The sequence below is a fragment of the Dendropsophus ebraccatus genome, chromosome 3 (genome assembly GCF_027789765.1).
Source record: "Dendropsophus ebraccatus isolate aDenEbr1 chromosome 3, aDenEbr1.pat, whole genome shotgun sequence".
In the NCBI taxonomy this organism is placed as follows: Eukaryota; Metazoa; Chordata; class Amphibia; order Anura; family Hylidae; genus Dendropsophus; species Dendropsophus ebraccatus.
In genome coordinates, this window is record NC_091456.1 from 198,025,201 (window position 1) to 198,053,035 (window position 27,835).

The following is a 27,835-nucleotide window of genomic DNA, read 5'->3' on the forward strand; positions in this document are numbered from 1 at the left end:
ACAGATGTAAACTCCTATGTATTGTTTCATGTAGAATATTTTAATGCCGGGTCTAAAGAGCCAGGACAGCAGGAACCTGACCAGGCGGGCAGTCAGACGGGATATACTATCCGCAGCTAATGGAAGTGGGCATGCTGAAACAGCTGCAATGTATGGCAGGGTCACAGTGAGAGTTACATGTAAGAGTCTATAGAACTGCATAGACAATAAGGCCACTAATAATAAAACCTGACACATGGCTCCAAAACTGCAGCGGAGGACAATTCTCCCTCACAGGAAGGTACATCACCACCTGGTGGACACTGCCTAGTACTGCACTCCTGGTCAATCTTCTTTTAATTCAGCATTTACCTTCATATAAAAGCAAAAGGAGACTTTCTACAGAAAAACGGCAGGTCTTCATGGTTTTAATAAAAATAATCTGTCTGTGATAAGTCGGAAGGCGACAGGTCTTTGTGTTTCACGTGAGTTTGTGTAATAAAAACTGAGAAGGCAATGATAAAAGTGCAAAGACCGGAGCGGAGATCACACAAGGTTTCCATCTTGTTTCCCCTCGCAGGCTCCATAGACACCTCTGCTGTGGATCACAGTAAGTAAATGGTCCAGAAATTGTAGATTATTAGACAGGATTACCCAGGATAAAACATTCATGGATGAGGGGGGCCCCTGGTATACATTCACACTTATGGATGGATATTGCTTTTATTCTGCAGGCCCCTCCCACAATCCATCACTATAGCCACACAAGATCAGACCCATGTGACGGATATGATGCTTCCTCATTGGATCTGATCCATCACCTGGTAAATGCTGGAGCGGCCCATGGTCTCCAGGAGGTGGCACGTTAGAAGACTCCCAGGTCAGACAGGTAGGTATTAGCTTCCAGTAGTAACCCTTTAGTGTACACCCTTACTGTGTAATACAAGGTGAGGAAGTCCTGGGTGCTAAAGAAAGTGTCTGCCAGTGCAAAACCCAAGGTGGAAGGAATAAACCCCCGACCGTACTCCACCATCCAGGTGCCCGCACTCCACTGCACCGATGTGGCCTCCCCCATTTCATGGACAATGGTATCTCCTGCACAAAGAGAAAGCATGTCATATTACTTCTAACCCCCCTAGTTACCCTGTACTGATCCTGAGTTACATCCTGTATTATACTCCAGAGCTGCGCTCACTATTCTGCTGGTGAGGTCACTGTGTACATACATTATATTATACCTCAGAGATGTACTCTCTATTCTGCTGGTGAGGTCACTGTGTACATACATTATATTATACCCCAGAGCTGTACTCTCTATTCTGCTGGTGAGGTCACTGTGAACATACATTACATTACTGATCCTGAGTTACATTCTGTATTATACCCCAGAGCTGCACTCACTATTCTGCTGGTGGGGTCACTGTGTACATACATTACTGATCCTGAGTTACATCCTGTATTATACTCCAAAGCTGCACTCACTATTCTGCTGGTGGGGTCACTGTGTACATACATTATATTATACCCCAGAGCTGCACTCACTATTCTGCTGGTGGGGTCACTGTGTACATACATTACTGATCCTGAGTTACATCCTGTATTATACTCCAGAGCTGCACTCACTATTCTGCTGGTGGGGTCACTGTGTACATACATTATATTATACCCCAGAGCTGTACTCTCTATTCTGCTGATGGGGTCACTGTGTACATACATTATATTATACCCCAGAGCTGTACTCTCTATTCTGCTGGTGGGGTCACTGTGTACATACATTACTGATCCTGAGTTACATCCTGTATTATACCCCAGAGCTGCACTCACTATTCTGCTGGTGAGGTCACTGTGTACATACATTACTGTTCCTGAGTTACATCCTGTATTATACTCCAGAGCTGCACTCACTATTCTGCTGGTGGGGTCACTGTGTACATACATTACATTACTGATCCTGAGTTACATTCTGTATTATACTCCAGAGCTGTACTCTCTATTCTGCTGGTGGGGTCACTGTGTACATACATTACTGTTCCTGTATTATACTCCAGAGCTGTACTCTCTATTCTGCTGGTGGGGTCACTGTGTACATACATTACTGATCCCGAGTTACATCCTGTATTATACTCCAGAGCTGTACTCTCTATTCTGCTGGTGGGGGTCACTGTGTACATACATTACTGTTCCTGTATTATACTCCAGAGCTGTACTCTCTATTCTGCTGGTGGGGTCACTGTGTACATACATTACTGATCCTGAGTTACATCCTGTATTATACTCCAGAGCTGCACTCACTATTCTGCTGGTGAGGTCACTGTGTACACACATATTATACACCAGAGCTGCACTTACCAGGGTAGAAGATCTCACTTTTTGTCGTCCCCTCTTTCCACTGGCGGAAGGTTCCAGTTAATATAGTATCTGAAATTTCAGCCCAGTAACGTCCTATAAAAGAAGGACACACAGGTGGGAAGGTGTGAGGGCGGCTGTACACATGGGATGGTCCTGTGCACGTCACAGAATAACCTGCTTAACATCATAGACTATTATAATCTACAGAAAGTGATCAGTACAGAGCCGACAGAGTGACGTCATAGACCATTATAATCTACAGGAAGGGATCAGTACAGAGCCGAGAGTGACGTCAGACTATTATAATCTACAGGAAGGGATCAGTACAGAGCCGAGAGTGACGTCATAGACTATTATAATCTACAGGAAGGGATCAGTACAGAGCCGACAGAGTGACGTCATAGACTATTATAATCTACAGGAAGGGATCAGTACAGAGCCGACAGAGTGACGTCATAGACTATTATAATCTACAGGAAGGGATCAGTACAGAGCCGAGAGTGACATCATAGACCATTATAATCTACAGGAAGGGATCAGTACAGAGCCGACAGAGTGACGTCATAGACTATTATAATCTACAGGAAGTGATCAGTACAGAGCAGAGAGTGACGTCATAGACTATTATAATCTACAGGAAGTGATCAGTACAGAGCCCGGGAAGCTGCATACAGAGCCGAGAGTGACATCATAGACTATTATAATCTACAGGAAATGATCAGTACAGAGCCGAGAGTGACGTCATAGTCTATTATAATCTACAGGGAGTGATCAGTACAGAGCCGAGAGTGACGTCATAGTCTATTATAATCTACAGGAAGTGATCAGTACAGAGCCCGGGAAGCTGCATACAGTGCACGGCGATACTATTAAACATTAGTGTGTACAGCGTTCCCCTTCTAGATCTGGGTGCGTGGGCGCGCAGGGTTCCTCTTCTAGATCTGGGTGCGTGGGCGCGCAGGGTTCCTCTTCTAGATCTGGGTGCGTGGGCGCGCAGGGTTCCTCTTCTAGATCTGGGTGTGTGGGAGCGCAGGGTTCCCCTTCTAGATCTGGGTGCGTGGGCGCGCAGGGTTCCCCTTCTAGATCTGGGTGCGTGGGCGCGCAGGGTTCCCCTTCTAGATCTGGGTGCGTGGGCGCGCAGGGTTCCCCTTCTAGATCTGGGTGCGTGGGCGCGCAGGGTTCCCCTTCTAGATCTGGGTGCGTGGGCGCGCAGGGTTCCTCTTCTAGATCTGGGTGCGTGGGCGCGCAGGGTTCCTCTTCTAGATCTGGGTGCGTGGGCGCGCAGGGTTCCTCTTCTAGATCTGGGTGCGTGGGCGCGCAGGGTTCCACTTCTAGATCTGGGTGCGTGGGCGCGCAGGGTTCCTCTTCTAGATCTGGGTGCGTGGGAGCGCAGGGTTCCCCTTCTAGATCTGGGTGCGTGGGCACGCAGGGTTCCTCTTCTAGATCTGGATGCGTGGGCGCGCAGGGTTCCTCTTCTAGATCTGGGTGCGTGGGCGCGCAGGGTTCCCCTTCTAGATCTGGGTGCGTGGGCGCGCAGGGTTCCTCTTCTAGATCTGGGTGCGTGGGCGCGCAGGGTTCCTCTTCTAGATCTGGGTGCGTGGGCGAGCAGGGTTCCCCTTCTAGATCTGGGTGCGTGGGAGCGCAGGGTTCCTCTTCTAGATCTGGGTGCGTGGGCGTGCAGGGTTCCTCTTCTAGATCTGGGTGCGTGGGCGCGCAGGGTTCCTCTTCTAGATCTGGGTGCGTGGGCGCGCAGGGTTCCTCTTCTAGATCTGGGTGCGTGGGCGCGCAGGGTTCCTCTTCTAGATCTGGGTGCGTGGGCGAGCAGGGTTCCCCTTCTAGATCTGGGTGCGTGGGAGCGCAGGGTTCCTCTTCTAGATCTGGGTGCGTGAGCGTGCAGGGTTCCTCTTCTAGATCTGGGTGCGTGGGCGCGCAGGGTTCCTCTTCTAGATCTGGGTGCGTGGGCGCGCAGGGTTCCCCTTCTAGATCTGGGCGCGCAGGGTTCCTCTTCTAGATCTGGGTGCGTGGGCGCGCAGGGTTCCTCTTCTAGATCTGTGCATGCGCAGTGTCCCCCCTGCCACACACACACTCGCAGTTAGATACAGACCCCCTCTGGTGTATCCCCCATGCTGTAGATACTCTATAGCTTCCACTCTCTGAGTACAGATGTAGGGTGAGGTGACAGCTGCCGCCGCCCTGTCAGCTCTGCTGAGTCAGCACCACCTGACCCTGAACCATGGACGCACAGCAACGTCCTGTGTGCAGGGGAGGGAGCACTACTCACCTGAGTGGCCGCTGGTGTCCACGGCTGTCCCGAACAGCAGCACATACTCAGTGAGTGAGGCGTGCAGCAGGCACATGGAGCCCATCCAGCCCCCCGCATTCACAAACACCCACTGCAGGTCCTCGTCCGGCAGGATGTGCCCCGGGTGCTTCCTCCGCAGCTCCAGGATGATCTTAGAGAAGGCAACTTCATAGTCCAGACCTGGGGGGAGAGGGGCAGGTTATAGGGGGGCATCTACAGAGGGCAGAGAGGGGGCAGGTAATAGGGGGGTATCTACAGAGGAGAGAGGGGGCAGGTTATAGGGGGGCATCTACAGAGGAGAGAGGGGGCAGGTTATAGGGGGGCATCTACAGAGGAGAGAGGGGGCAGGTTATAGGGGGGCATCTACAGAGGAGAGAGGGGGCAGGTTATAGGGGGGGCATCTACAGAGGGCAGAGAGGGGGCAGGTTATAGGGGAGGCATCTACAGAGGAGAGAGGGGGCAGGTTATAGGGGGGCATCTACAGAGGAGAGAGGGGGCAGGTTATAGGGGGGCATCTACAGAGGAGAGAGGGGGCAGGTTATAGGGGGGCATCTACAGAGGAGAGAGGGGGCAGGTTATAGGGGGGCATCTACAGAGGGCAGAGAGGGGGCAGGTTATAGGGGGGCATCTACAGAGGGCAGAGAGGGGGCAGGTTATAGGGGGGGGTATCTACAGAGGAGAGAGGGGGCAGGTTATAGGTGGGCATCTACAGAGGAGAGAGGGGGCAGGTTATAGGGGGGGCATCTACAGAGGAGAGAGGGGGCAGGTTATAGGGGGCATCTACAGAGGAGAGAGGGGCAGGTTATAGGGGGCATCTACAGAGGAGAGAGGGGGCAGGTTATAGGGGGGCATCTACAGAGGAGAGAGGGGGCAGGTTATAGGGGGGGCATCTACAGAGGAGAGAGAGGGCAGGTTATAGGGGGGGGCATCTACAGAGGAGAGAGAGGGCAGGTTATAGGGGTGGCATCTACAGAGGAGAGAGGGCAGGTTATAGGGGGGTATCTACAGAGGAGAGAGGGGGCAGGTTATAGGGGGCATCTACAGAGGAGAGAGGGGGCAGGTTATAGGGGGGCATCTACAGAGGAGAGAGGGGGCAGGTTATAGGGGGGGCATCTACAGAAGAGAGAGGGGGCAAGAGGGGCAGGTTATAGGGGGGCATCTATAGAGGGCAGAGAGGGGGCAGGTTATAGGGGGGTATCTACAGAGGAGAGAGGGGGCAGGTTATAGGGGGGCATCTACAGAGGAGAGAGGGGGCAGGTTATAGGGGGGGCATCTACAGAGGAGAGATGGGGCAGGTTATAGGGGGGGCATCTACAGAGGAGAGAGGGGGCAGGTTATAGGGGGGGCATCTACAGAGGAGAGAGGGCAGGTTATCACTGACAGACCTCCCCCAGTGCCCCCCTCCCCTCAGTCACTGACAGACCCCCCCCTAGTGCCCCCCTCCCCTCAGTCACTGACCCCCCTAGTGCCCCCCTCCCCTCAGTCACTGACAGACCCCCCCTAGTGCCCCCCTCCCCTCAGTCACTGACAGACCCCCCCTAGTGCTCCCCTCCCCAGTCACTGACCCCCCCTAGTGCCCCCCTCCCCTTAGTCACTGACCCCCCCGTGCCCCCCTCCCCTCAGTCACTGACCCCCTCAGTGCCCCCTCTACTCAGTCACTGCCCCCTCCCCTCAGTCATTGCCCCCCCTAGTGCCCCCCTCCCCTCAGTCACTGACAGACCCCCCCCAGTGCCCCCCTCCCCTCAGTCACTGACCCCCCCCTTAGTGCCCCCCTCCCCTCAGTCACTGCCCCCTCCCCTCAGTCACTGCCCTCCCCCTAGTGCCCCCCTCCCCTCATTCACTGCCCCCCCTAGTGCCCCCCTCCCCTTAGTCACTGACCCCCCTAGTGCCCCCCTCCCCTCAGTCACTGCCCCCCCTAGTGCCCCCCTCCCCTCAGTCACTGCCCCCCCTAGTGCCCCCCCCCTCAGTCACTGCCCCCCTCCCCTTAGTCACTGACCCCCCTAGTGCCCCCCTCCCCTCAGTCACTGCCCCCCCCCCTAGTGCCCCCCTCCCCTCAGTCACTGCCCCCCCTAGTACCCCCCCTCCCCTCAGTCACTGACCCCCCCTAGTACCCCCCTCCCCTCAGTCACTGACCCCCCCTAGTACCCCCCTCCCCTCAGTTACTGCCCCCCCCTCGTGCTCCCCTCCCCAGTCACTGCCCCCCTCCCCTCAGTCACCGACCCCCCCTAGTGCCCCCCCTCCCCTCAGTCACTGCCCCCCCTAGTACCCCCCTCCCCTCAGTCACTGCCCCCCCCTAGTACCCCCCCTCCCCTCAGTCACTGCCCCCCTAGTACCCCCCTCCCCTCAGTCACTGCCCCCCTAGTACCCCCCTCCCCTCAGTCACTGCCCCCCTAGTACCCCCCTCCCCTCAGTCACTGCCCCCCTAGTGCCCCCCTCCCCTCAGTCACTGACCCCCCCCCTAGTACCCCCTCCCCTCAGTCACTGACCCCCCCCTAGTACCCCCCTCCCCTCAGTCACTGCCCCCCCTAGTGCCCCCCTCCCCTCAGTCACTGACCCCCCTCCCCTCAGTCACTGACCCCCCCCTAGTACCCCCCTCCCCTCAGTCACTGCCCCCCCTAGTGCCCCCCTCCCCTCAGTCACTGACCCCCCTCCCCTCAGTCACTGACCCCCCCTAGTACCCCCCCCTCCCCTCAGCCACTGCCCCCCTAGTGCCCCCCTCCCCTCAGTCACTACCCCCCTAGTGCCCCCCTCCCCTCAGTCACTGACCCCCCCTAGTGCCCCCCTCCCCAGTCACTGCCCCCCCCCTCGTGCCCCCCTCCCCTCGGTCACTGCCCCCCCCTAGTGCCCCCCTCCCCAGTCACTGCCCCCCTCCCCTCAGTCACTGCCCCCCCTAGTGCCCCCCTCCCCTCAGTCACTGCTCCCCCCTAGTGCCCCCCTCCCCTCAGTCACTGCCCCCCCTAGTGCCCCCCTCCCCTCAGTCACTGACAGACCCCCCCTAGTGCCCCCCCCCTCAGTCACTGCCCCCCCTAGTGCCCCCTCCCCTCAGTCACTGCCCCCCCCTAGTGCCCCCCTCCCCTCAGTCACTGCTCCCCCCTAGTGCCCCCCTCCCCTCAGTCACTGCCCCCCCTAGTGCCCCCCTCCCCTCAGTCACTGACAGACCCCCCCTAGTGCCCCCCTTCCGCCTAGTGCCCCCCTCCCCTCAGTCACTGACAGACCCCCCCTAGTGCCCCCCTCCCCTCAGTCACTGCCCCCCCTAGTGCCCCCTCCCCTCAGTCACTGCCCCCCCCCCTAGTGCCCCCCTCCCCTCAGTCACTGCTCCCCCCTAGTGCCCCCCTCCCCTCAGTCACTGACCCCCCCTAGTGCCCCCCTCCCCTCAGTCACTGCCCCCCCTAGTGCCCCCCTCCCCTGACAGACCGGTGAGGGGCGGTTACCCGAGTGCTCCTTGGCCAGGCCGGCGATCTCCTCCCGGTTGAACACATAGGACTTGGAGCTGAGCCAGCCGCGGATAAGCTGCAGCAGGACACCGAGCACCGCGATGGCCACAGCTGCCTTTACGGCCCGGGAGAAGCCGCACAACATGACGGACAGCGGGAGCAAGCGGTACCGGAGGACAGGCGCCCGGTGACCAACTGCCGCAGAGATCCGCCCCCTCACCAAACAGCCAATCACAGACAAGCAGTCAGCTACCCAGCCAATCACAGGCAGCCTGGGACTGTGGTGACAGGCGGGAAAAGGGTCAGGAGCACAGCGGCCCCTGGTGGTGGCGGCCACACAACTGTACCTGTGTGCGCACTACGTCACATCTCCCTGTATATAGATGTATAGTGTATCTGCCCGCTGTATATACAGGGCATAGATTATATACACTCCTATACAGAGCATATATTATATACACTTCTATACAGTATATATATGTGGTGTACAGTGTATATACAGGGGTATATTATATACACTCCTATACAGTATATATACAGGGCATATATTATATACACTCCTATACAGTATATATACAGGGCATATATTATATACACTCCTATACAGTATATATACAGGGCATATATTATATACACTCCTATACAGTATATATAATATATTATATACACTCCTATACAGTATATATACAGGGGTATATTATATACACTCCTATACAGTATATATACAGGGCATATATTATATACACTCCTATACAGTATATATACAGGACATATATTATATACACTCCTATACAGTATATATAATATATTATATACACTCCTATACAGTATATATACAGGGCATATATTATATACACTCCTATACAGTATATATACAGGGCATATATTATATACACTCCTATACAGTATATATACAGGGCATATATTATATACACTCCTATACAGTATATATACAGGGCATATATTATATACACTCCTATACAGTATATATACAGGACATATATTATATACACTCCTATACAGTATATATAATATATTATATACACTCCTATACAGTATATATACAGGACATATATTATATACATATACACTCCTATACAGTATATATACAGGGCATATATTATATACACTCCTATACAGTATATATACAGGGCATATATTATATACACTCCTATACAGTATATATACAGGGCATATATTATATACACTCCTATACAGTATATATACAGGACATATATTATATACACTCCTATACAGTATATATAATATATTATATACACTCCTATACAGTATATATACAGGGCATATATTATATACACTCCTATACAGTATATATACAGGGCATATATTATATACACTCCTATACAGTATATATACAGGACATATATTATATACACTCCTATACAGTATATATAATATATTATATACACTCCTATACAGTATATATACAGGACATATATTATATACATATACACTCCTATACAGTATATATACAGGGCATATATTATATACACTCCTATACAGTATATATACAGGACATATATTATATACACTCCTATACAGTATATATAATATATTATATACACTCCTATACAGTATATATACAGGACATATATTATATACATATACACTCCTATACAGTATATATACAGGGCATATATTATATAGACTCCTATACAGTATATATATGTGGTGTACAGTGTATATACAGGGCATATATTATATATACTCCTATACAGTATATATACAGGGCATATATTATATACACCCAGGAGTTCAGCACACTGGGGGCAAATCACATCTGTGCGTCCTGTACATGGGTATAGTACAACCATCAGGGGAATACACTGCACAGTACCACTTCTCCTGTATATAAGGACACTGCACAGTACCACTTCTCCTGTATATATGGACACTGCACAGTACCACTTCTCCTGTATATATGGACACTGCTCAGTACCACTTCTCCTGTATATAAGGACACTGCACAGTACCACTTCTCCTGTATATAAGGACACTGCACAGTACCACTTCTCCTGTATATATGGACACTGCACAGTACCACTTCTCCTGTATATAAGGACACTGCACAGTACCACTTCTCCTGTATATATGGACACTGCACAGTACCACTTCTCCTGTATATATGGACACTGCACAGTACCACTTCTCCTGTATATAAGGACACTGCACAGTACCACTTCTCCTGTATATAAGGACACTGCACAGTACCACTTCTCCTGTATATATGGACACTGCACAGTACCACTTCTCCTGCCTGTATATATATATATATATATATATATATATATATATGGACACTGCACAGTACCACTTCTCCTGTATATAATGACACTGCACAGTACCACTTCTCCTGTATATAATGACACTGCACAGTACCACTTCTCCTGTATATATGGACACTGCACAGTACCACTTCTCCTGTATATATGGACACTGCACAGTACCACTTCTGTATATATGGACACTGCACAGTACCACTTCTCCTGTATATAAGGACACTGCACAGTACCACTTCTCCTGTATATAAGGACACTGCACAGTACCACTTCTCCTGTATATAAGGACACTGCACAGTACCACTTCTCCTGTATATAAGGACACTGCACAGTACCACTTCTCCTGTATATAAGGACACTGCACAGTACCACTTCTCCTGTATATATGGACACTGCACAGTACCACTTCTCCTGTATATATGGACACTGCACAGTACCACTTCTCCTGTATATAAGGACACTGCACAGTACCACTTCTCCTGTATATATGGACACTGCACAGTACCACTTCTCCTGTATATAAGGACACTGCACAGTACCACTTCTCCTGTATATATGGACACTGCACAGTACCACTTCTCCTGTATATATGGACACTGCACAGTACCACTTCTCCTGTATATAAGGACACTGCACAGTACCACTTCTCCTGTATATAAGGACACTGCACAGTACCACTTCTCCTGTATATATGGACACTGCACAGTACCACTTCTCCTGCCTGTATATATATATATATATATATATATATATATATATATATATATATGGACACTGCACAGTACCACTTCTCCTGTATATAAGGACACTGCACAGTACCACTTCTCCTGTATATAATGACACTGCACAGTACCACTTCTCCTGTATATATGGACACTGCACAGTACCACTTCTCCTGTATATATGGACACTGCACAGTACCACTTCTGTATATATGGACACTGCACAGTACCACTTCTCCTGTATATAAGGACACTGCACAGTACCACTTCTCCTGTATATAAGGACACTGCACAGTACCAATTCTCCTGTATATAAGGACACTGCACAGTACCACTTCTCCTGTATATAAGGACACTGCACAGTACCACTTCTCCTGTATAAGGACACTGCACAGTACCACTTCTCCTGTATATATGGACACTGCACAGTACCACTTCTCCTGTATATATGGACACTGCACAGTACCACTTCTCCTGTATATAAGGACACTGCACAGTACCACTTCTCCTGTATATAAGGACACTGCACAGTACCACTTCTCCTGTATATAAGGACACTGCACAGTACCACTTCTCCTGTATATATGGACACTGCACAGTACCACTTCTCCTGTATATATGGACACTGCACAGTACCACTTCTCCTGTATATAAGGACACTGCACAGTACCACTTCTCCTGTATATATGTACACTGCACAGTACCACTTCTCCTGTATATAAGGACACTGCACAGTACCACTTCTCCTGTATATAAGGACACTGCACAGTACCACTTCTCCTGTATATATGGACAGTGCACAGTACCACTTCTCCTGTATATATGGACACTGCACAGTACCACTTCTCCTGTATATATGGACACTGCACAGTACCACTTCTCCTGTATATAAGGACACTGCACAGTACCACTTCTCCTGTATATATGGACACTGCACAGTACCACTTCTCCTGTATATATGGACACTGCACAGTACCACTTCTCCTGTATATAAGGACACTGCACAGTACCACTTCTCCTGTATATAAGGACACTGCACAGTACCACTTCTGTATATATGGACACTGCACAGTACCACTTCTCCTGCCTGTATATATATATATATATATATATATATATATATATATATATATATATATGGACACTGCACAGTACCACTTCTCCTGTATATAAGGACACTGCACAGTACCACTTCTCCTGTATATAATGACACTGCACAGTACCACTTCTCCTGTATATATGGACACTGCACAGTACCACTTCTCCTGTATATATGGACACTGCACAGTACCACTTCTCCTGTATATATGGACACTGCACAGTACCACTTCTCCTGTATATAAGGACACTGCACAGTACCACTTCTCCTGTATATAAGGACACTGCACAGTACCAATTCTCCTGTATATAAGGACACTGCACAGTACCACTTCTCCTGTATATAAGGACACTGCACAGTACCACTTCTCCTGTATATAAGGACACTGCACAGTACCACTTCTCCTGTATATATGGACACTGCACAGTACCACTTCTCCTGTATATATGGACACTGCACAGTACCACTTCTCCTGTATATAAGGACACTGCACAGTACCACTTCTCCTGTATATAAGGACACTGCACAGTACCACTTCTCCTGTATATAAGGACACTGCAGAGTACCACTTCTCCTGTATATATGGACACTGCACAGTACCACTTCTCCTGTATATATGGACACTGCACAGTACCACTTCTCCTGTATATAAGGACACTGCACAGTACCACTTCTCCTGTATATATGTACACTGCACAGTACCACTTCTCCTGTATATAAGGACACTGCACAGTACCACTTCTCCTGTATATAAGGACACTGCACAGTACCACTTCTCCTGTATATATGGACAGTGCACAGTACCACTTCTCCTGTATATATGGACACTGCACAGTACCACTTCTCCTGTATATAAGGACACTGCACAGTACCACTTCTCCTGTATATAAGGACACTGCACAGTACCACTTCTCCTGTATATATGGACACTGCACAGTACCACTTCTCCTGTATATAAGGACACTGCACAGTACCACTTCTCCTGTATATAAGGACACTGCACAGTACCACTTCTCCTGTATATATGGACACTGCACAGTACCACTTCTCCTGTATATATGTACACTGCACAGTACCACTTCTCCTGTATATAAGGACACTGCACAGTACCACTTCTCCTGTATATATGGACACTGCACAGTACCACTTCTCCTGCCTGTATATATATATATATATATATATATATATATATATATATATATAGGCACTGCACAGTACCACTTCTCCTGTATATAAGGACACTGCACAGTACCACTTCTCCTGTATATATGGACACTGCACAGTACCACTTCTCCTGTATATAAGGACACTGCACAGTACCACTTCTCCTGTATATATGGACAGTGCACAGTACCACTTCTCCTGTATATAAGGACACTGCACAGTACCACTTCTCCTGTATATAAGGACACTGCACAGTACCACTTCTCCTGTATATAAGGACACTGCACAGTACCACTTCTCCTGTATATAAGGACACTGCACAGTACCACTTCTCCTGTATATATGGACAGTGCACAGTACCACTTCTCCTGTATATATGGACAGTGCACAGTACCACTTCTCCTGTATATAAGGACACTGCACAGTACCACTTCTCCTGTATATATGGACACTGCACAGTACCACTTCTCCTGTATATATGGACACTGCACAGTACCACTTCTCCTGTATATAAGGACACTGCACAGTACCACTTCTCCTGTATATAAGGACACTGCACAGTACCACTTCTCCTGTATATATAGACACTGCACAGTACCACTTCTCCTGTATATAAGGACACTGCACAGTACCACTTCTCCTGTATATATGGACAGTGCACAGTACCACTTCTCCTGTATATATGGACACTGCACAGTACCACTTCTCCTGTATATAAGGACACTGCACAGTACCACTTCTCCTGTATATAAGGACACTGCACAGTACCACTTCTCCTGCCTGTATATATATATATATATATATATATATATATATATAAGGACACTGCACAGTACAACTACTCCTGTATATAAGGACACTGCACAGTACCACTTCTCCTGTATATATGGACAGTGCACAGTACCACTTCTCCTGTATATATGGACACTGCACAGTACCACTTCTCCTGTATATAAGGACACTGCACAGTACCACTTCTCCTGTATATATGGACACTGCACAGTACCACTTCTCCTGTATATATGGACACTGCTCAGTACCACTTCTCCTGTATATATGGACACTGCACAGTACCACTTCTCCTGTATATAATGACACTGCACAGTACCACTTCTCCTGTATATATGGACACTTCACAGTACCACTTCTCCTGTATATAAGGACACTGCACAGTACCACTTCTCCTGTATATATGGACACTGCACAGTACCACTTCTCCTGCCTGTATATATATATATATATATATATATATATATATGGACACTGCACAGTACCACTTCTCCTGTATATAAGGACACTGCACAGTACCACTTCTCCTGTATATATGGACACTGCACAGTACCACTTCTCCTGTATATATGGACACTGCTCAGTACCACTTCTCCTGTATATAAGGACAGTGCACAGTACCACTTCTCCTGTATATATGGACACTGCACAGTACCACTTCTCCTGTATATATGGACACTGCACAGTACCACTTCTCCTGTATATAATGACACTGCACAGTACCACTTCTCCTGTATATAAGGACACTGCACAGTACCACTTCTCCTGTATATATGGACACTGCACAGTACCACTTCTCCTGTATATATGGACACTGCACAGTACCACTTCTCCTGTATATAAGGACAGTGCACAGTACCACTTCTCCTGTATATAAGGACACTGCACAGTACCACTTCTCCTGTATATATGGACACTGCACAGTACCACTTCTCCTGTATATAAGGACAGTGCACAGTACCACTTCTCCTGTATATAAGGACACTGCACAGTACCACTTCTCCTGTATATATGGACACTGCTCAGTACCACTTCCTGCTGCCTCTGTCATGTGATCAGGCGCTGCGGGATTTATCAGTCACATGATTCGGATCACATGACCTGCAGCTTCTGACTGCTAGGACGCTGAGGCGGCAGCGTCCCCTGAGCTGGGTGTGATGGATCCTCTCACCCCTTTCCTGCCCAGTGGTAAGAACCATTCTACATAAAATACAGGGGGGATGAAATGTTCCTGACAGGTGGACGTCTGTACATATCATGTGTTATCTGTGGTGTTACATAGGACTGCAGGTGACTACTACATTATCTGTACTCAGAGATATCACTGTGTTATCTCTGCTGTTACATAGGACTGCAGGTGACTACTACATTATCTGTACTCAGAGATATCACTGTGTTATCTGTGGTGTTACATAGGACTGCAGGTGACTACTACATTATCTGTACTCAGAGATATCACTGTGTTATCTGTGCTGTTACATAGGACTGCAGGTGACTACTACATTATCTGTACTCAGAGATATCACTGTGTTATCTCTGCTGTTACATAGGACTGCAGGTGACTACTACATTATCTGTACTCAGAGATATCACTGTGTTATCTGTGGTGTTACATAGGACTGCAGGTGACTACTACATTATCTGTACTCAGAGATATCACTGTGTTATCTGTGCTGTTACATAGGACTGCAGGTGACTACTACATTATCTGTACTCAGAGATATCACTGTGTTATCTGTGCTGTTACATAGGACTGCAGGTGACATCTACATTATCTGTACTCAGAGGGATATCACTGTGTTATCTGTGCTGTTACATAGGACTGCAGGTGACATCTACTACATTATCTGTACTCAGAGATATCCCTGTGTTATCTGTGGTGTTACATAGGACTGCAGGTCTGTCTGTATACTTGCAGAGCACCAGCACATCCGGTACAATCCTCTCCATGATGACTGGGTCCTGGTCTCGGCACATCGGATGGGGCGGCCCTGGCAGGGTCAGCTGGAGAAGCCCCCGCAGGAAGATGTTCCTAGACATGACTCCAGGAATCCGCTGTGTCCGGGGGCCCGGAGAGCGGGGGGGCAGGTAAGGTGAGAACAGTGATTGGTGGCTTCTCAGGTATCTCCGCCAGTCACACCAGATCCCTGGACTATGTCACTGTTAGGGTCAGACCCCCGGCGATCATGCTCCAACGCCTTGAGTGTCCGGCAATCACCAGGGAAGTAACGTATGTATGGCCCACACCCCCCTGGACTGCACTCCACACACAGGGTTAAGATTTGTTTCCTTCATCTTGTGACTCCAACTCTCATCATCATCATCATCATCATTATCATTCTTCTTTCTCCTCCTGAAGGTAAATCCTGATTATACTGGAACTTTTATCTTTGAAAACGATTTCCCGGCCCTGCAGCCCGATGCCCCGGATCCAGGTGAGGAACCGCAGTCTAAGGGCATCTTCTACCTAATATAGGGAGGTGGCCGAGTCACGGGTGTAGAGGAAGAGGTGTTGGGTGGGTGTAACGTAGGAGGTGGCCGGGTCATGGGTGGTTGTTGGAGAGGAGGTTGCTCATGTTGGGTGGGTGTAGAGGAGGAGTTGGCTCGGTGTTGGGTGGGTGTGGAGGAGGAGGAGGCTCGGTGTTGGGTGGGTGTGGAGGAGGAGGAGGCTCGGTGTTGGGTGGGTGTGGCGGAGAAGGTGGCTTGGTGTTGGGTGGGTGTAGAGGAGGAGGAGGCTCGGTGTTGGGTGGGTGTAGAGGAGGGGGTGGGTGTAGAGGAGGAGGTGGGTGTAGAGGAGGAGGGGGTGGGTGTAGAGGAGGAGGTGGGTGTAGAGGAGGAGGAGGCTCGGTGTTGGGTGGGTGTAGAGGAGGAGGAGGCTCGGTGTTGGGTGGGTGTAGAGGAGGAGGAGGCTCGGTGTTGGGTGGGTGTAGAGGAGGAGGAGGCTCGGTGTTGGGTGGGTGTAGAGGAGGAGGAGGCTCGGTGTTGGGTGGGTGTAGAGGAGGAGGAGGCTCGGTGTTGGGTGGGTGTAGAGGAGGAGGAGGCTCGGTGTTGGGTGGGTGTAGAGGAGGAGGAGGCTTGGTGTTGGGTGGGTGTAGAGGAGGAGGTGGCGGCTCGGTGTTGGGTGGGTGTAGAGGAGGTGGCGGCTCGGTGTTGGGTGGGTGGTCGCGGCTCGGTGTTGGGTGGGTGTAGAGGAGGAGGTGGCTTGGTGTTGGGTGGGTGTAGAGGAGGAGGAGGAGGCTCGGTGTTGGGTGGGTGTAGAGGAGGAGAAGGCTCGGTGTTGGGTGGGTGTAGAGGAAGAGGAGGTGGCTTGGTGTTGGGTGGGTGTAGAGGAGGAGGTGGCGGCTTGGTGTTGGGTGGGTGTAGAGGAGGAGGAGGCTCGGTGTTGGGTGGGTGTAGAGGAGGAGGAGGCTCGGTGTTGGGTGGGTGTAGAGGAGGAGGAGGAGGCTCGGTGTTGGGTGGGTGTAGAGGAGGAGGTGGCGGCTCGGTGTTGGGTGGGTGTAGAGGAGGTGGCGGCTCGGTGTTGGGTGGGTGTAGAGGAGGAGGAGGCTTGGTGTTGGGTGGGTGTGGAGGAGGAGGAGGCTCGGTGTTGGGTGGGTGTAGAGGAGGAGGTGGCGGCTCGGTGTTGGGTGGGTGTAGAGGAGGAGGTGGCGGCTCGGTGTTGGGTGGGTATAGAGGAGGAGGAGGTGGCGGCTCGGTGTTGGGTGGGTGTAGAGGAGGAGGTGGCGGCTCGGTGTTGGGTGGGTGTAGAGGAGGAGGAGGCTCGGTGTTGGGTGGGTGTAGAGGAGGTGGCGGCTCGGTGTTGGGTGGGTGTAGAGGAGGAGGAGGTGGCGGCTCGGTGTTGGGTGGGTGTAGAGGAGGAGGAGGCTTGGTGTTGGGTGGGTGTAGAGGAGGAGGAGGCTCGGTGTTGGGTGGGTGTAGAGGAGGAGGAGGCTTGGTGTTGGGTGGGTGTAGAGGAGGAGGAGGCTCGGTGTTGGGTGGGGTTATTATTATGAGGCACCTCAACTCCTTTTATTTTTTCTGTACTTTAGGTCCCAGTCACCATCCATTACTCCAGGCCAGATCTGCTCGTGGAGTTTGGTAAATCGGTTGTAGATGGTGGTGGGGTGACTCATGTTGCAGCTACTTTTTGTGCATTGTTGACTCTTTATACATGTCACCAGTCAGGTCATGTGCTTCCATCCCTGGTCAGACGTCACCCTTCCTCTAATGTCCTCGGAAGAGGTCCGGGCAGTGATTGACAAGTGGGCGGAGATAAACACTGATTTGGGCGCTACCTATCCTTGGGTCCAGGTGAGGACGATGTGAACGATCTGCAGTGTGACTCCTAGCCATCAGCTCCCTTTGAGGGCAGGCAGACACCTCCAGATGGAGCAGGGTGGAGTGCAGGCGGAGCAGGCCATAACTTGTCACCTCACTATTCCCCACACCGCCTGTTCTGTACACTGCTATGCAGTATGTGTGTATATAGATATATATATAATTGGTATTATATGTATGGATAATGCCTTAAAGGGCCGGTACTGCCATCTGACTCTGTTTTCAGAAGTTCTCTCCTGATCTCCTGTATGAACAGTGACACAAGCAGCAGAGATCTCGCTGCCGTTACAGCGCTGTCTGGAGTCCAGGAAGCCTCGATCACTGCATCACATGGTAACAAATCGGTGATTAGTCGTCTGACGTCTCTCCTCTTATTTCCAGATCTTTGAGAATAAAGGAGCCATGATGGGCTGCTCCAACCCGCACCCGCACTGCCAGGTACTGCTGTATATTGTGGAGGTGCGATGGTCTGCAGTGTGGCCTCCCGCCCCGGCACAGTCCTCTAGAACTTTGTACTGCGCTTCTGCGTCCTACAATATTTTTGACCTTTGCTCTTTTTACTCTAATAGTTGTTAACCCTGTAGTTTCCTGAGGAGCGATCACTGGTCCTGGTCACAGTAACATTATATACTACACTAAGCTCCCAAATAGAAATAGCGTAGATGCATGTAGACAAAGGGGAGGAGCCTTCACAAGGGGGAGGAGACTACAAATATTCTGTTCTTTCAGATCTGGGCAAGTAACTTTCTTCCGAACGAGGCTCAGACCGAGGACCGGACGCAGAGGGAATACCTGAAGAAACATGGCGCCCCCATGTTACTGGACTACGGGAAACTGGAGGAGGAGAGGAAGGTGGGTGGGCGGTGTACAGGACACGGTGCTGGGGGAGGAGGAGAGAAAGGTGGGTGGGCTGTGTACAGGATACGGTGCTGGGGGGAGGAGGAGAGGAAGGTGGGTGGGCTGTGTACAGGATACGGTGCTGGGGGAGGAGGAGAGGAAGGTGGGTGGGCTGTGTACAGGATATGGTGCTGGGGGGAGGAGGAGAAGAAGGTGGGTGGGCTGTGTAGAGGATATGGTGCTGAGGGGAGAAGAAGGTGGGTGGGCTGTGTACAGGATATGGTGCTGGGGGGAGGAGGAGAAGAAGGTGGGTGGGCTGTGTACAGGATATGGTGCTGGGGGGAGGAGGAGAAGAAGGTGGGTGGGCTGTGTAGAGGATATGGTGCTGAGGGGAGAAGAAGGTGGGTGGGCTGTGTACAGGATATGGTGCTGGGGGGAGGAGGAGAAGAAGGTGGGTGGGCTGTGTAGAGGATATGGTGCTGAGGGGAGAAGAAGGTGGGTGGGCTGTGTACAGGATACGGTGCTGGGGGAGGAGGAGAGGAAGGTGGGTGGGCTGTGTACAGGATACGGTGCTGGGGGAGGAGGAGAAGAAGGTGGGTGGGCTGTGTACAGGATATGGTGCTGAGGGGAGGAGGAGAAGGTGGGTGGGCTGTGTACAGGATATGGTGCTGGGGGAGGAGGAGAAGAAGGTGGGTGGGCTGTGTACAGGATATGGTGCTGGGGGGAGGAGGAGAAGAAGGTGGGTGGGCTGTGTACAGGATATGGTGCTGGGGGGAGGAGGAGAAGAAGGTGGGTGGGCTGTGTACAGGATATGGTGCTGGGGGGAGGAGGAGAAGAAGGTGGGTGGGCTGTGTACAGGATATGGTGCTGGGGGAGGAGGAGAAGAAGGTGGGTGGGCTGTGTACAGGATATGGTGCTGGGGGGAGGAGGAGAAGAAGGTGGGTGGGCTGTGTACAGGATATGGTGCTGGGGGAGGAGGAGAAGAAGGTGGGTGGGCTGTGTAGAGGATATGGTGCTGGGGGGAGGAGGAGAAGAAGGTGGGTGGGCTGTGTAGAGGAGAGGTATATGTAAGAGTTAACATTTTTCTGTGTCTTCAGGAGCGGCTGGTGCTGAGCAATGACCACTGGCTGGTGCTGGTCCCGTACTGGGCGGTTTGGCCATTCCAGACTCTTCTTCTACCGCGGCGTCATGTGACCCGTCTGCAGGACCTCAGTGGTGCAGAAAGGGACAGTAAGTATTACCACCTACATCTGAGACCACTGACGCCCGCCTACCGACCCCGTACTGAGACCACTGACGCCCGCCTACTGACTTCGGTACTGAGACCACTGACGCCCGCCTACAGACTCCCGTACAGAGACCACTGACGCCCATCTACCTCCTATACCTCTTACTACTACTAGTCTTTCAGTACTTATCAGCTGCTGTATGTCCTGCAGGAAGTGGTGTATTATCTCCAGTCTGACACAGTGCTCTCTGCTGCCACCTCTGTCCATGTCAGGAACTGTCCAGAGCAGGAGAGGTTTTCTATGGGGATTTGCTGCTGCTCTGGACGGTTCCTGACATGGACGGAGTACTCCTGAATGTCCTGTGATGTCCGTCTCTTCTTCTCTCCTCAGGTTTGGCTTCCATCATGAAGCGATTGCTCTGCAAGTACGACAACCTGTTTGAGATCTCCTTCCCGTACTCCATGGGCTGGCACGGTGAGTAATATCACTAGAGATCCAGAGCCCAAAACCAGTTCTGAGACCCCTCCAAAATAGCTGCATTGAGTGCCTGACCATGATGGAGTGCCTCCGCCCTGTCTGCAGTCTAACAACCATAGTGTGCTACGTGGCTGAAGGGGATGACACAAGCATCCCTGGTGGGCTAGAGTACTGACAAGGTTGAGACAACTATCCCTGGTGGGTTATGTTGTTACTGCACAGTCCTGTATGATTACATTGTTGCCGTCGTTCTCTACAGGGGCCCCGACTGGTTGTCACCTGGGTGAGGACTGCAGCCACTGGCAGCTCCACGCTCACTACTACCCCCCGCTCCTGCGCTCTGCCTCTGTACGTAAGTTCATGGTGGGATACGAGATGTTGGCCCAAGCTCAGAGGGACCTGACAGCGGAGCAGGTGAGCTGAGAGCATGAAAAATATTATAGATTATGGTGGGAGAACCCTGAGTATACAGAGCAGGGTTATCCTTATGGCCTCCTCCTCCTCTTCCTCCCATCCTTGTATGGTCTGTACCTGCCCCTGCCCTGCTGGGCCCTCCTCCTCCTCCAGAATTACTGAGATCCCAGTATGGTCTGTACCTGCCCCCGCCCTGCTGGGCCCTCCTTTTCCTCCCATCCCTGTATGGTCTGTACCTGCCTCCGCCCTGCTGGGCCCTCCTTTTCCTCCCATCCCTGTATGGTCTGTACCTGCCCCCGCCCTGCTGGGCCCTCCTCTTCCTCCCATCCCTGTATGGTCTGTACCTGCCCCTGCCCTGCTGGGCCCTCCTCTTCCTCCCATCCCTGTATGGTCTGTTCCTGCCCCTGCCCTGCTGGGCCCTCCTCTTCCTCACATCCCTGTATGGTCTGTACCTGCCCCCGCCCTGCTGGGCTCTCCTCCATCCCAGTATGGTCTGTACCTACCCCCGCCCTGCTGGGCCCTCCTCTTCCTCACATCCCTGTATGGTCTGTACCTGCCCCCGCCCTGCTGGGCCCTCCTCCAGAATTACTGAGATCCCAGTATGGTCTGTACCTGCCCCCGCCCTGCTGGGCCCTCCTTTTCCTCCCATCCCTGTATGGTCTGTACCTGCCTCCGCCCTGCTGGGCCCTCCTCTTCCTCCCATCCCTGTATGGTCTGTACCTGCCCCTGCCCTGCTGGGCCCTCCTCTTCCTCCCATCCCTGTATGGTCTGTACCTGCCCCTGCCCTGCTGGGCCCTCCTCTTCCTCCCATCCCTGTATGGTCTGTACCTGCCCCCGCCCTGCTGGGCCCTCCTCCTCTTCCTCCCATCCCTGTATGGTCTGTACCTACCCCCGCCCTGCTGGGCCCTCCTCCTCTTCCTCCCATCCCTGTATGGTCTGTACCTACCCCCGCCCTGCTGGGCCCTCCTCCTCTTCCTCCCATCCCTGTATGGTCTGTACCTACCCCCGCCCTGCTGGGCCCTCCTCTTCCTCCCATCCCTGTATGGTCTGTACCTACCCCCGACCTGCTGGGTCCTCCTCCTCCGGTCACCTTGTCTAATGTTTTTGTATTTACCTCTTGCTCCCAGGCAGCTGAGCGTCTGAGGAATCTTCCAGAAGAACATTATAAGCTCAGGAAACCAGAGGTGCCCCCTGGTGGAGAAGCAGAGAAGTGACCTGTGACCCTGAGGCAGCAGCATTGACCTGTGTGTGAACCTGTCACCTCCTGCACTGTACAGTATTTTTTTTAAAGGGAAATTATACAGAAGCTTTCTTAATGATTATTATCTAGATATCTGCACATTAGTGATGTCACTGCTGTATAATATATCCACACATTGGTGATGTCACTGCCGTATAATATAGCCACACATTGGTGATGTCACTGCTGTATAATATATCCACACATTGGTGATGTCACTGCTGTATAATATACACACACATTGGTGAGGTCACTGCCGGATAATATAGCCACACATTGGTGATGGGTCTGGTGGTGACCCTCCTTATAATTGTGGGTGAGAGCCTGGCGGTGACCATGTGGGGTGCTTCAGTAAGATGTGCTGATGGTGATCAGCCTGGTGGTGGCGGCTTCCCTGCTGATCGTCACACAGCGCAGACAATTACTTCCCTCTCAAACAGACAAACTTCCCTCTCTTCATGGCAGCTTGCCACGAGTGGGGGCTCTGGGGAACAATTGCAGGACCACTTGGTATGGCCCACAGTCTCTCTCTGGCTCCACCATCACCCTCTGGCCCCACCATCTCCCTGACTTTCTCCACCTGTAGTGATGCTCCAGAGCTGATGTCAGTATTGGGTTCAATGAACCTTATGTATTCCGGCTGTCCCCTGGAGCCAGGCCCACTCCAGGAGCCTCCGGGTCAGATTCTGGCATCTTGAAACCATTGTAATTCAGGTCTGGACAAGGTCGTCTCCCTTCCCTACTGTGGTGGTTGCAGGACGGCATCTTAAGCAAAGGGGTCCTATGGGATCCTCAGCCAAGGACACTGGGGTACACAGACGCCAGCCGTGCAGGTTGGAGCCCAGAAAGGTTCAGGGTTTGTGGTCCCCTCAGATTGCTGCAATGTCCTCACAGGCGAGCCGACTACAGGCCGAAATATCCTAAAGCGCTGGCATGTTCATGTTCTATTACACAATATGTCCGCGATGTCTCACCTAAGCGCCAGGGGAGCGCTGACATTGTGTTAGTCCTGGAAAGGAGTGCTGGGTATGTTTGTGAGCTAATCCCAGTCCCTGACTAACCACACTAAGCCCTACACCTTCACTGTCCCTGCAGCCCTCCCTATCAGGTGCCAGTACCAGTGCTCCAGCCAATAGTCAGCTAGAAGAAGCATGCTCGCTTATCTCCAGTGGTTATGCAGTCCGTGCGGTGTCGGGTGTGTCGGTCGTGCGGTGTCGGGTGTGTCGGTCGTGCGGTGTCTGGTCTGGTGTATCGGTCGTGCGGTGTCTGGTCTGGTGTATCGGTCGTGCGGTGTCTGGTCTGGTGTATCGGTCGTGCGGTGTCTGGTCTGGTGTATCGGTCGTGCGGTGTCTGGTCTGGTGTATCGGTCATGCGGTGTCGGGAGTAGCGGATGCATGGGAGCACAAAGGGATTGGGCTCCGGCAGGCGGCCACCACTTGAGACTGGCCCCATAATAAGTGATGACAGAGCTGCAGGCAGGCGGCGGGGGCATCCAGTGAGGGGCCACATATGGGGGTCAGGGCTTTGTTATGTAAGTGATGAATGAGCGGTCCGGGGCCCCTGGAGCTCTCTGCATCTGCTCTCACAGACTCTACTGACAGGGCTGAAAGGCAGCAGGAGCGCAGCGCTTAATAGCGGCCATAGCGCGCGCGGGGGGGGGCTACATGATATAGGAGTCATGTGACCCCTCCGCCCTGTTGGGTGCCCATCATCAGCAACAGCAAGAGGAAGCTGCCGCTCATTATGCAGAGAAGATCATATTGTACACCTCAGCTGCTGCAGAACCTCATCCCACACCTCAGCTGCCGCTCACTATGCAGAGATCATATTGTACACCTCAGCTGCTGCAGAACCTCATCCCACACCTCAGCTGCTGCAGAACCTCATCCCACACCTCAGCTGCTGCAGAACCTCATCCCACACCTCAGCTGCTGCAGAACCTCATCCCACACCTCAGCTGCTGCTCTTGCAATTATTTCTCTAAAACCTAAGGTGCAGCTCCTTGTTGTCTCCAGGAGGTGGCGCTGTAGGACAGGAGATGACTATTCTGCCTTGTTCTGTTATTAAATTACAAAGCGAGAACTCCCAGTAAAGCCCTTGTAAGCAGCCGCCTCCCTTCGCAGAGTCCTCGCCCGTCAGCCTCTTTGTACTTCTGAGTGGATGAGGATAATTGGCTGCGCTCAGGATCCTCCACTTGTCTCTGCGGCGGAGAGGTCAGGACTGAATGTTAATTAGAGGCGATGAGACAGGAGCAAGATGTAACCCGCTCAGCCCTCCCATCCCTCATTACAGGAGCCAGCACCGAGCTCATTTACATAGTCACCTGATCAATCCCACCGGGCGGCCGACCAACACAGAGTCACAACGTCCAATATAACGGGAAGAACATAATACTCCTCATACAATATACAATATATTCTATACACAGGGGGCAGTATTATAGCAGTTATATTCCTGTATATAGGGGGCAGTATTATAGTAGTATATCCCTGTATATAGGAGCAGTATAATAGTAGTATATTCCTGTATATAGGAGCAGTATTATAGCAGTTATATTCCTGTATATAGGGGGCAGTATTATAGTAGTATATTCCTGTATATAGGAGCAGTATTATAGTAGTTATATTCCTGTATATAGGGGGCAGTATTATAGTAGTATATCTCTGTATATAGGAGCAGTATTATAGTAGTTATATTCCTGTATATAGGAGCAGTATTATAGTAGTTATATTCCAGTATATAGGAGCAGTATTATAGTAGTTATTAAAGGAAAGAAACACGTAGTAGCACTCACCCTTTTTATCCTCAGCTAAGCGGCTTTATTACATTTCACAAGTTGCGGGGAGGGAGAGGGTTCAGGTGTGTACGCGTCCTGGGACGGCCGTTTCGGGGATACGCCCCCTTTGTCGACCTGGTCGACAAAGGGGGCGTATCCCCGAAACGGCCGCCCCAGGACGCGTACACACCTGAACCCTCTCCCTCCCCGCAACTTGTGAAATGTAATAAAGCCGCTTAGCTGAGGATAAAAAGGGTGAGTGCTACTACGTGTTTCTTTCCTTTAACTTCAGTATACCTTGCCTCTGTAGTTTGCACCCCCTTCCAGCAGCCACATTCACATTCATTGTCCGGCCAGAAACCCATCCACGGTTCCCATCCAGACAGTGCATATTTTGGAGCGGTGCAGGCTTCTGAATCTCACTACCTACAATTATAGTAGTTATATTCCTGTATATAGGAGCAGTTTTATAGTAGTTATATCCCTGTATATAGGGAGCAGTATTATAGTAGTTATATTCCTGTATATAGGGAGCAGTATTATAGTAGTTATATTCCTGTATATAGGAGCAGTATTATAGTAGTATATTCCTGTATATAGGAGCAGTATTATAGTAGTTATATTCCTGTATATAGGGAGCAGTATTATAGTAGTATATTCCTGTATATAGGAGCAGTATTATAGTAGTATATTCCTGTATATAGGAGCAGTATTATAGTAGTTATATTCCTATATATAGGGAGCAGTATTATAGTAGTATATTCCTGTATATAGGAGCAGTATTATAGTAGTCATATTCCTGTATATAGGAGCAGTATTATAGTAGTATATTCCTGTATATAGGAGCAGTATTATAGTAGTTATATTCCTATATATAGGGAGCAGTATTATAGTAGTTATATCCCTGTATATAGGAGCAGTATTATAGTAGTTATATCCCTGTATATAGGGGGCAGTATTATAGTAGTTATATTCCTGTATATAGGAGCAGTATTATAGCAGTTATATTCCTGTATATAGGAGCAGTATTATAGCAGTTATATTCCTGTATATAGGGAGCAGTATTATAGTAGTTATATTCCTGTATATAGGAGCAGTATTATAGTAGTATATTCCTGTATATAGGAGCAGTATTATAGTAGTATATTCCTGTATATAGGAGCAGTATTATAGTAGTTATATTCCTGTATATAGGAGCAGTATTATAGTAGTATATTCCTGTATATAGGAGCAGTATTATAGTAGTATATTCCTGTGTATAGGAGCAGTATTATAGTAGTTTTACTGTATATATCTAGCAGAAGCAACTGGTCCTGGAGGAGGCTGATCTCCTGTGCTGGATACTGGATACTGGACACTGGACCCCCCTTGTCGCTCTTTCCCTCGCAGGGCCGTGTAATAAAGGATAAGGATTTTGTAAAGGACTTTATGGATGAAATCTACAGGAAATGAGATCTTCCTCTCCTAGATTGCCTGGAGCGCCTCTTCTCAGTGCAGCTTGTCTTCGAGACGTTTTTCCTCTGCCGGGGAGTTCAATCTTATTGATGAGATCAATGCTTCATCCTCGGATAAGATGGAAACCAAGAAGCTTTCCTCCTCTAATACAGAGAACGTTTCTAAGCTGCCTACAGTGCATCCTGACTCTGGGGCCTCTTGAAAGAGAGCGGCTCCGGCAGTCAGAGAGTCAGGGAAAACGAGATTCGGACGATTATTGCTCCATGTAATAGAGCAATCAGCCGATGACAACGATCATCAGTTGATCATTGATATAGGTTTGGACCTATTTTCGTCAGGTGCCGACCGCGCACCGCTACGTGTAATAGTGGTGTGCCGCAGGCTACTGACGATATACATTACCTATCCACGTTCCAGGGCTGCTGCTGCGGTCTTCTCCCCGGGTCCTGTGCGCTCTAGCTTCAGACAGACCACTCTGAGCGCGCGGGACCCGTGGAGAAGACCGCAGCAGCAGCCCTGGAACGTGGATAGGTAATGTATATAGTTAAGCGAGGGCTGCAGGGACATCGGTAACGATATCCCTGCAGCCCTTGTTTAACGACTATCGGCCCGTGAAATAGGTCCAGTAAACGAGCGACGATTTAGCAGATCGCTGCTCGTTTAAAGGTATTATCGAGCCCCCATCGGCCTGTGTAATACCACCCTAAGGTACATAAGATCAGTGTGTGACATGCTGCCTGCTGGCCTTTGCTTTCATTCTGCTGCTCCGGGTGCTGCTCAGCTCTGCTGTGTTGCTGATGGTGCCCAGCGTGTTTCCTCAACTCCTGTGACTATTTAGGACCCCTCTCCCATATTGTAGTGCCTGAGCAATAAGATGATTTTATCATCTGCCCTGACCTCCAGCCAGTTACCCATGACACCTGACCTCTACCTGCCCTGACCTCCAGTCAGT

At 50.7% G+C, this 27,835-nt stretch overlaps 2 protein-coding genes across 3 annotated transcripts; one reads left to right on the forward strand and one right to left on the reverse strand.

The window, feature by feature from the left end:
* Nucleotides 1–391: 391 nt before the first annotated feature.
* On the reverse strand, nt 392–8,280 carry SIGMAR1 (sigma non-opioid intracellular receptor 1). Of its 2 annotated transcripts, XM_069963339.1 has the most exons (4): nt 8,062–8,280; nt 4,610–4,810; nt 2,329–2,421; nt 392–1,074 (listed from the first exon to the last, which is right to left on the reverse strand). In XM_069963339.1, exons 1-4 carry the CDS (start codon nt 8,207–8,209, stop codon nt 845–847), a joined length of 672 nt encoding a protein of 223 aa, XP_069819440.1. In that variant the 5' UTR covers nt 8,210–8,280; the 3' UTR covers nt 392–844. The 2 variants fall into 2 exon arrangements, with proteins under 2 accessions (XP_069819440.1, XP_069819441.1); XM_069963340.1 differs by lacking the exon at nt 8,062–8,280 and having other exon boundaries at nt 4,657–4,797.
* Nucleotides 8,281–15,225: 6,945 nt separating this feature from the next.
* GALT (galactose-1-phosphate uridylyltransferase) lies at nt 15,226–22,737 on the forward strand. Its single transcript, XM_069964883.1, has 11 exons — nt 15,226–15,326; nt 16,057–16,226; nt 16,498–16,573; nt 18,167–18,215; nt 18,299–18,428; nt 18,837–18,893; nt 19,185–19,307; nt 20,390–20,522; nt 20,912–20,995; nt 21,258–21,412; nt 22,540–22,737. The coding sequence occupies exons 1-11, from the start codon at nt 15,296–15,298 to the stop codon at nt 22,624–22,626; spliced, it is 1,095 nt and encodes a 364-aa protein (XP_069820984.1). The 5' UTR covers nt 15,226–15,295; the 3' UTR covers nt 22,627–22,737.
* The last annotated feature ends 5,098 nt before the right edge of the window (nt 22,738–27,835 follow it).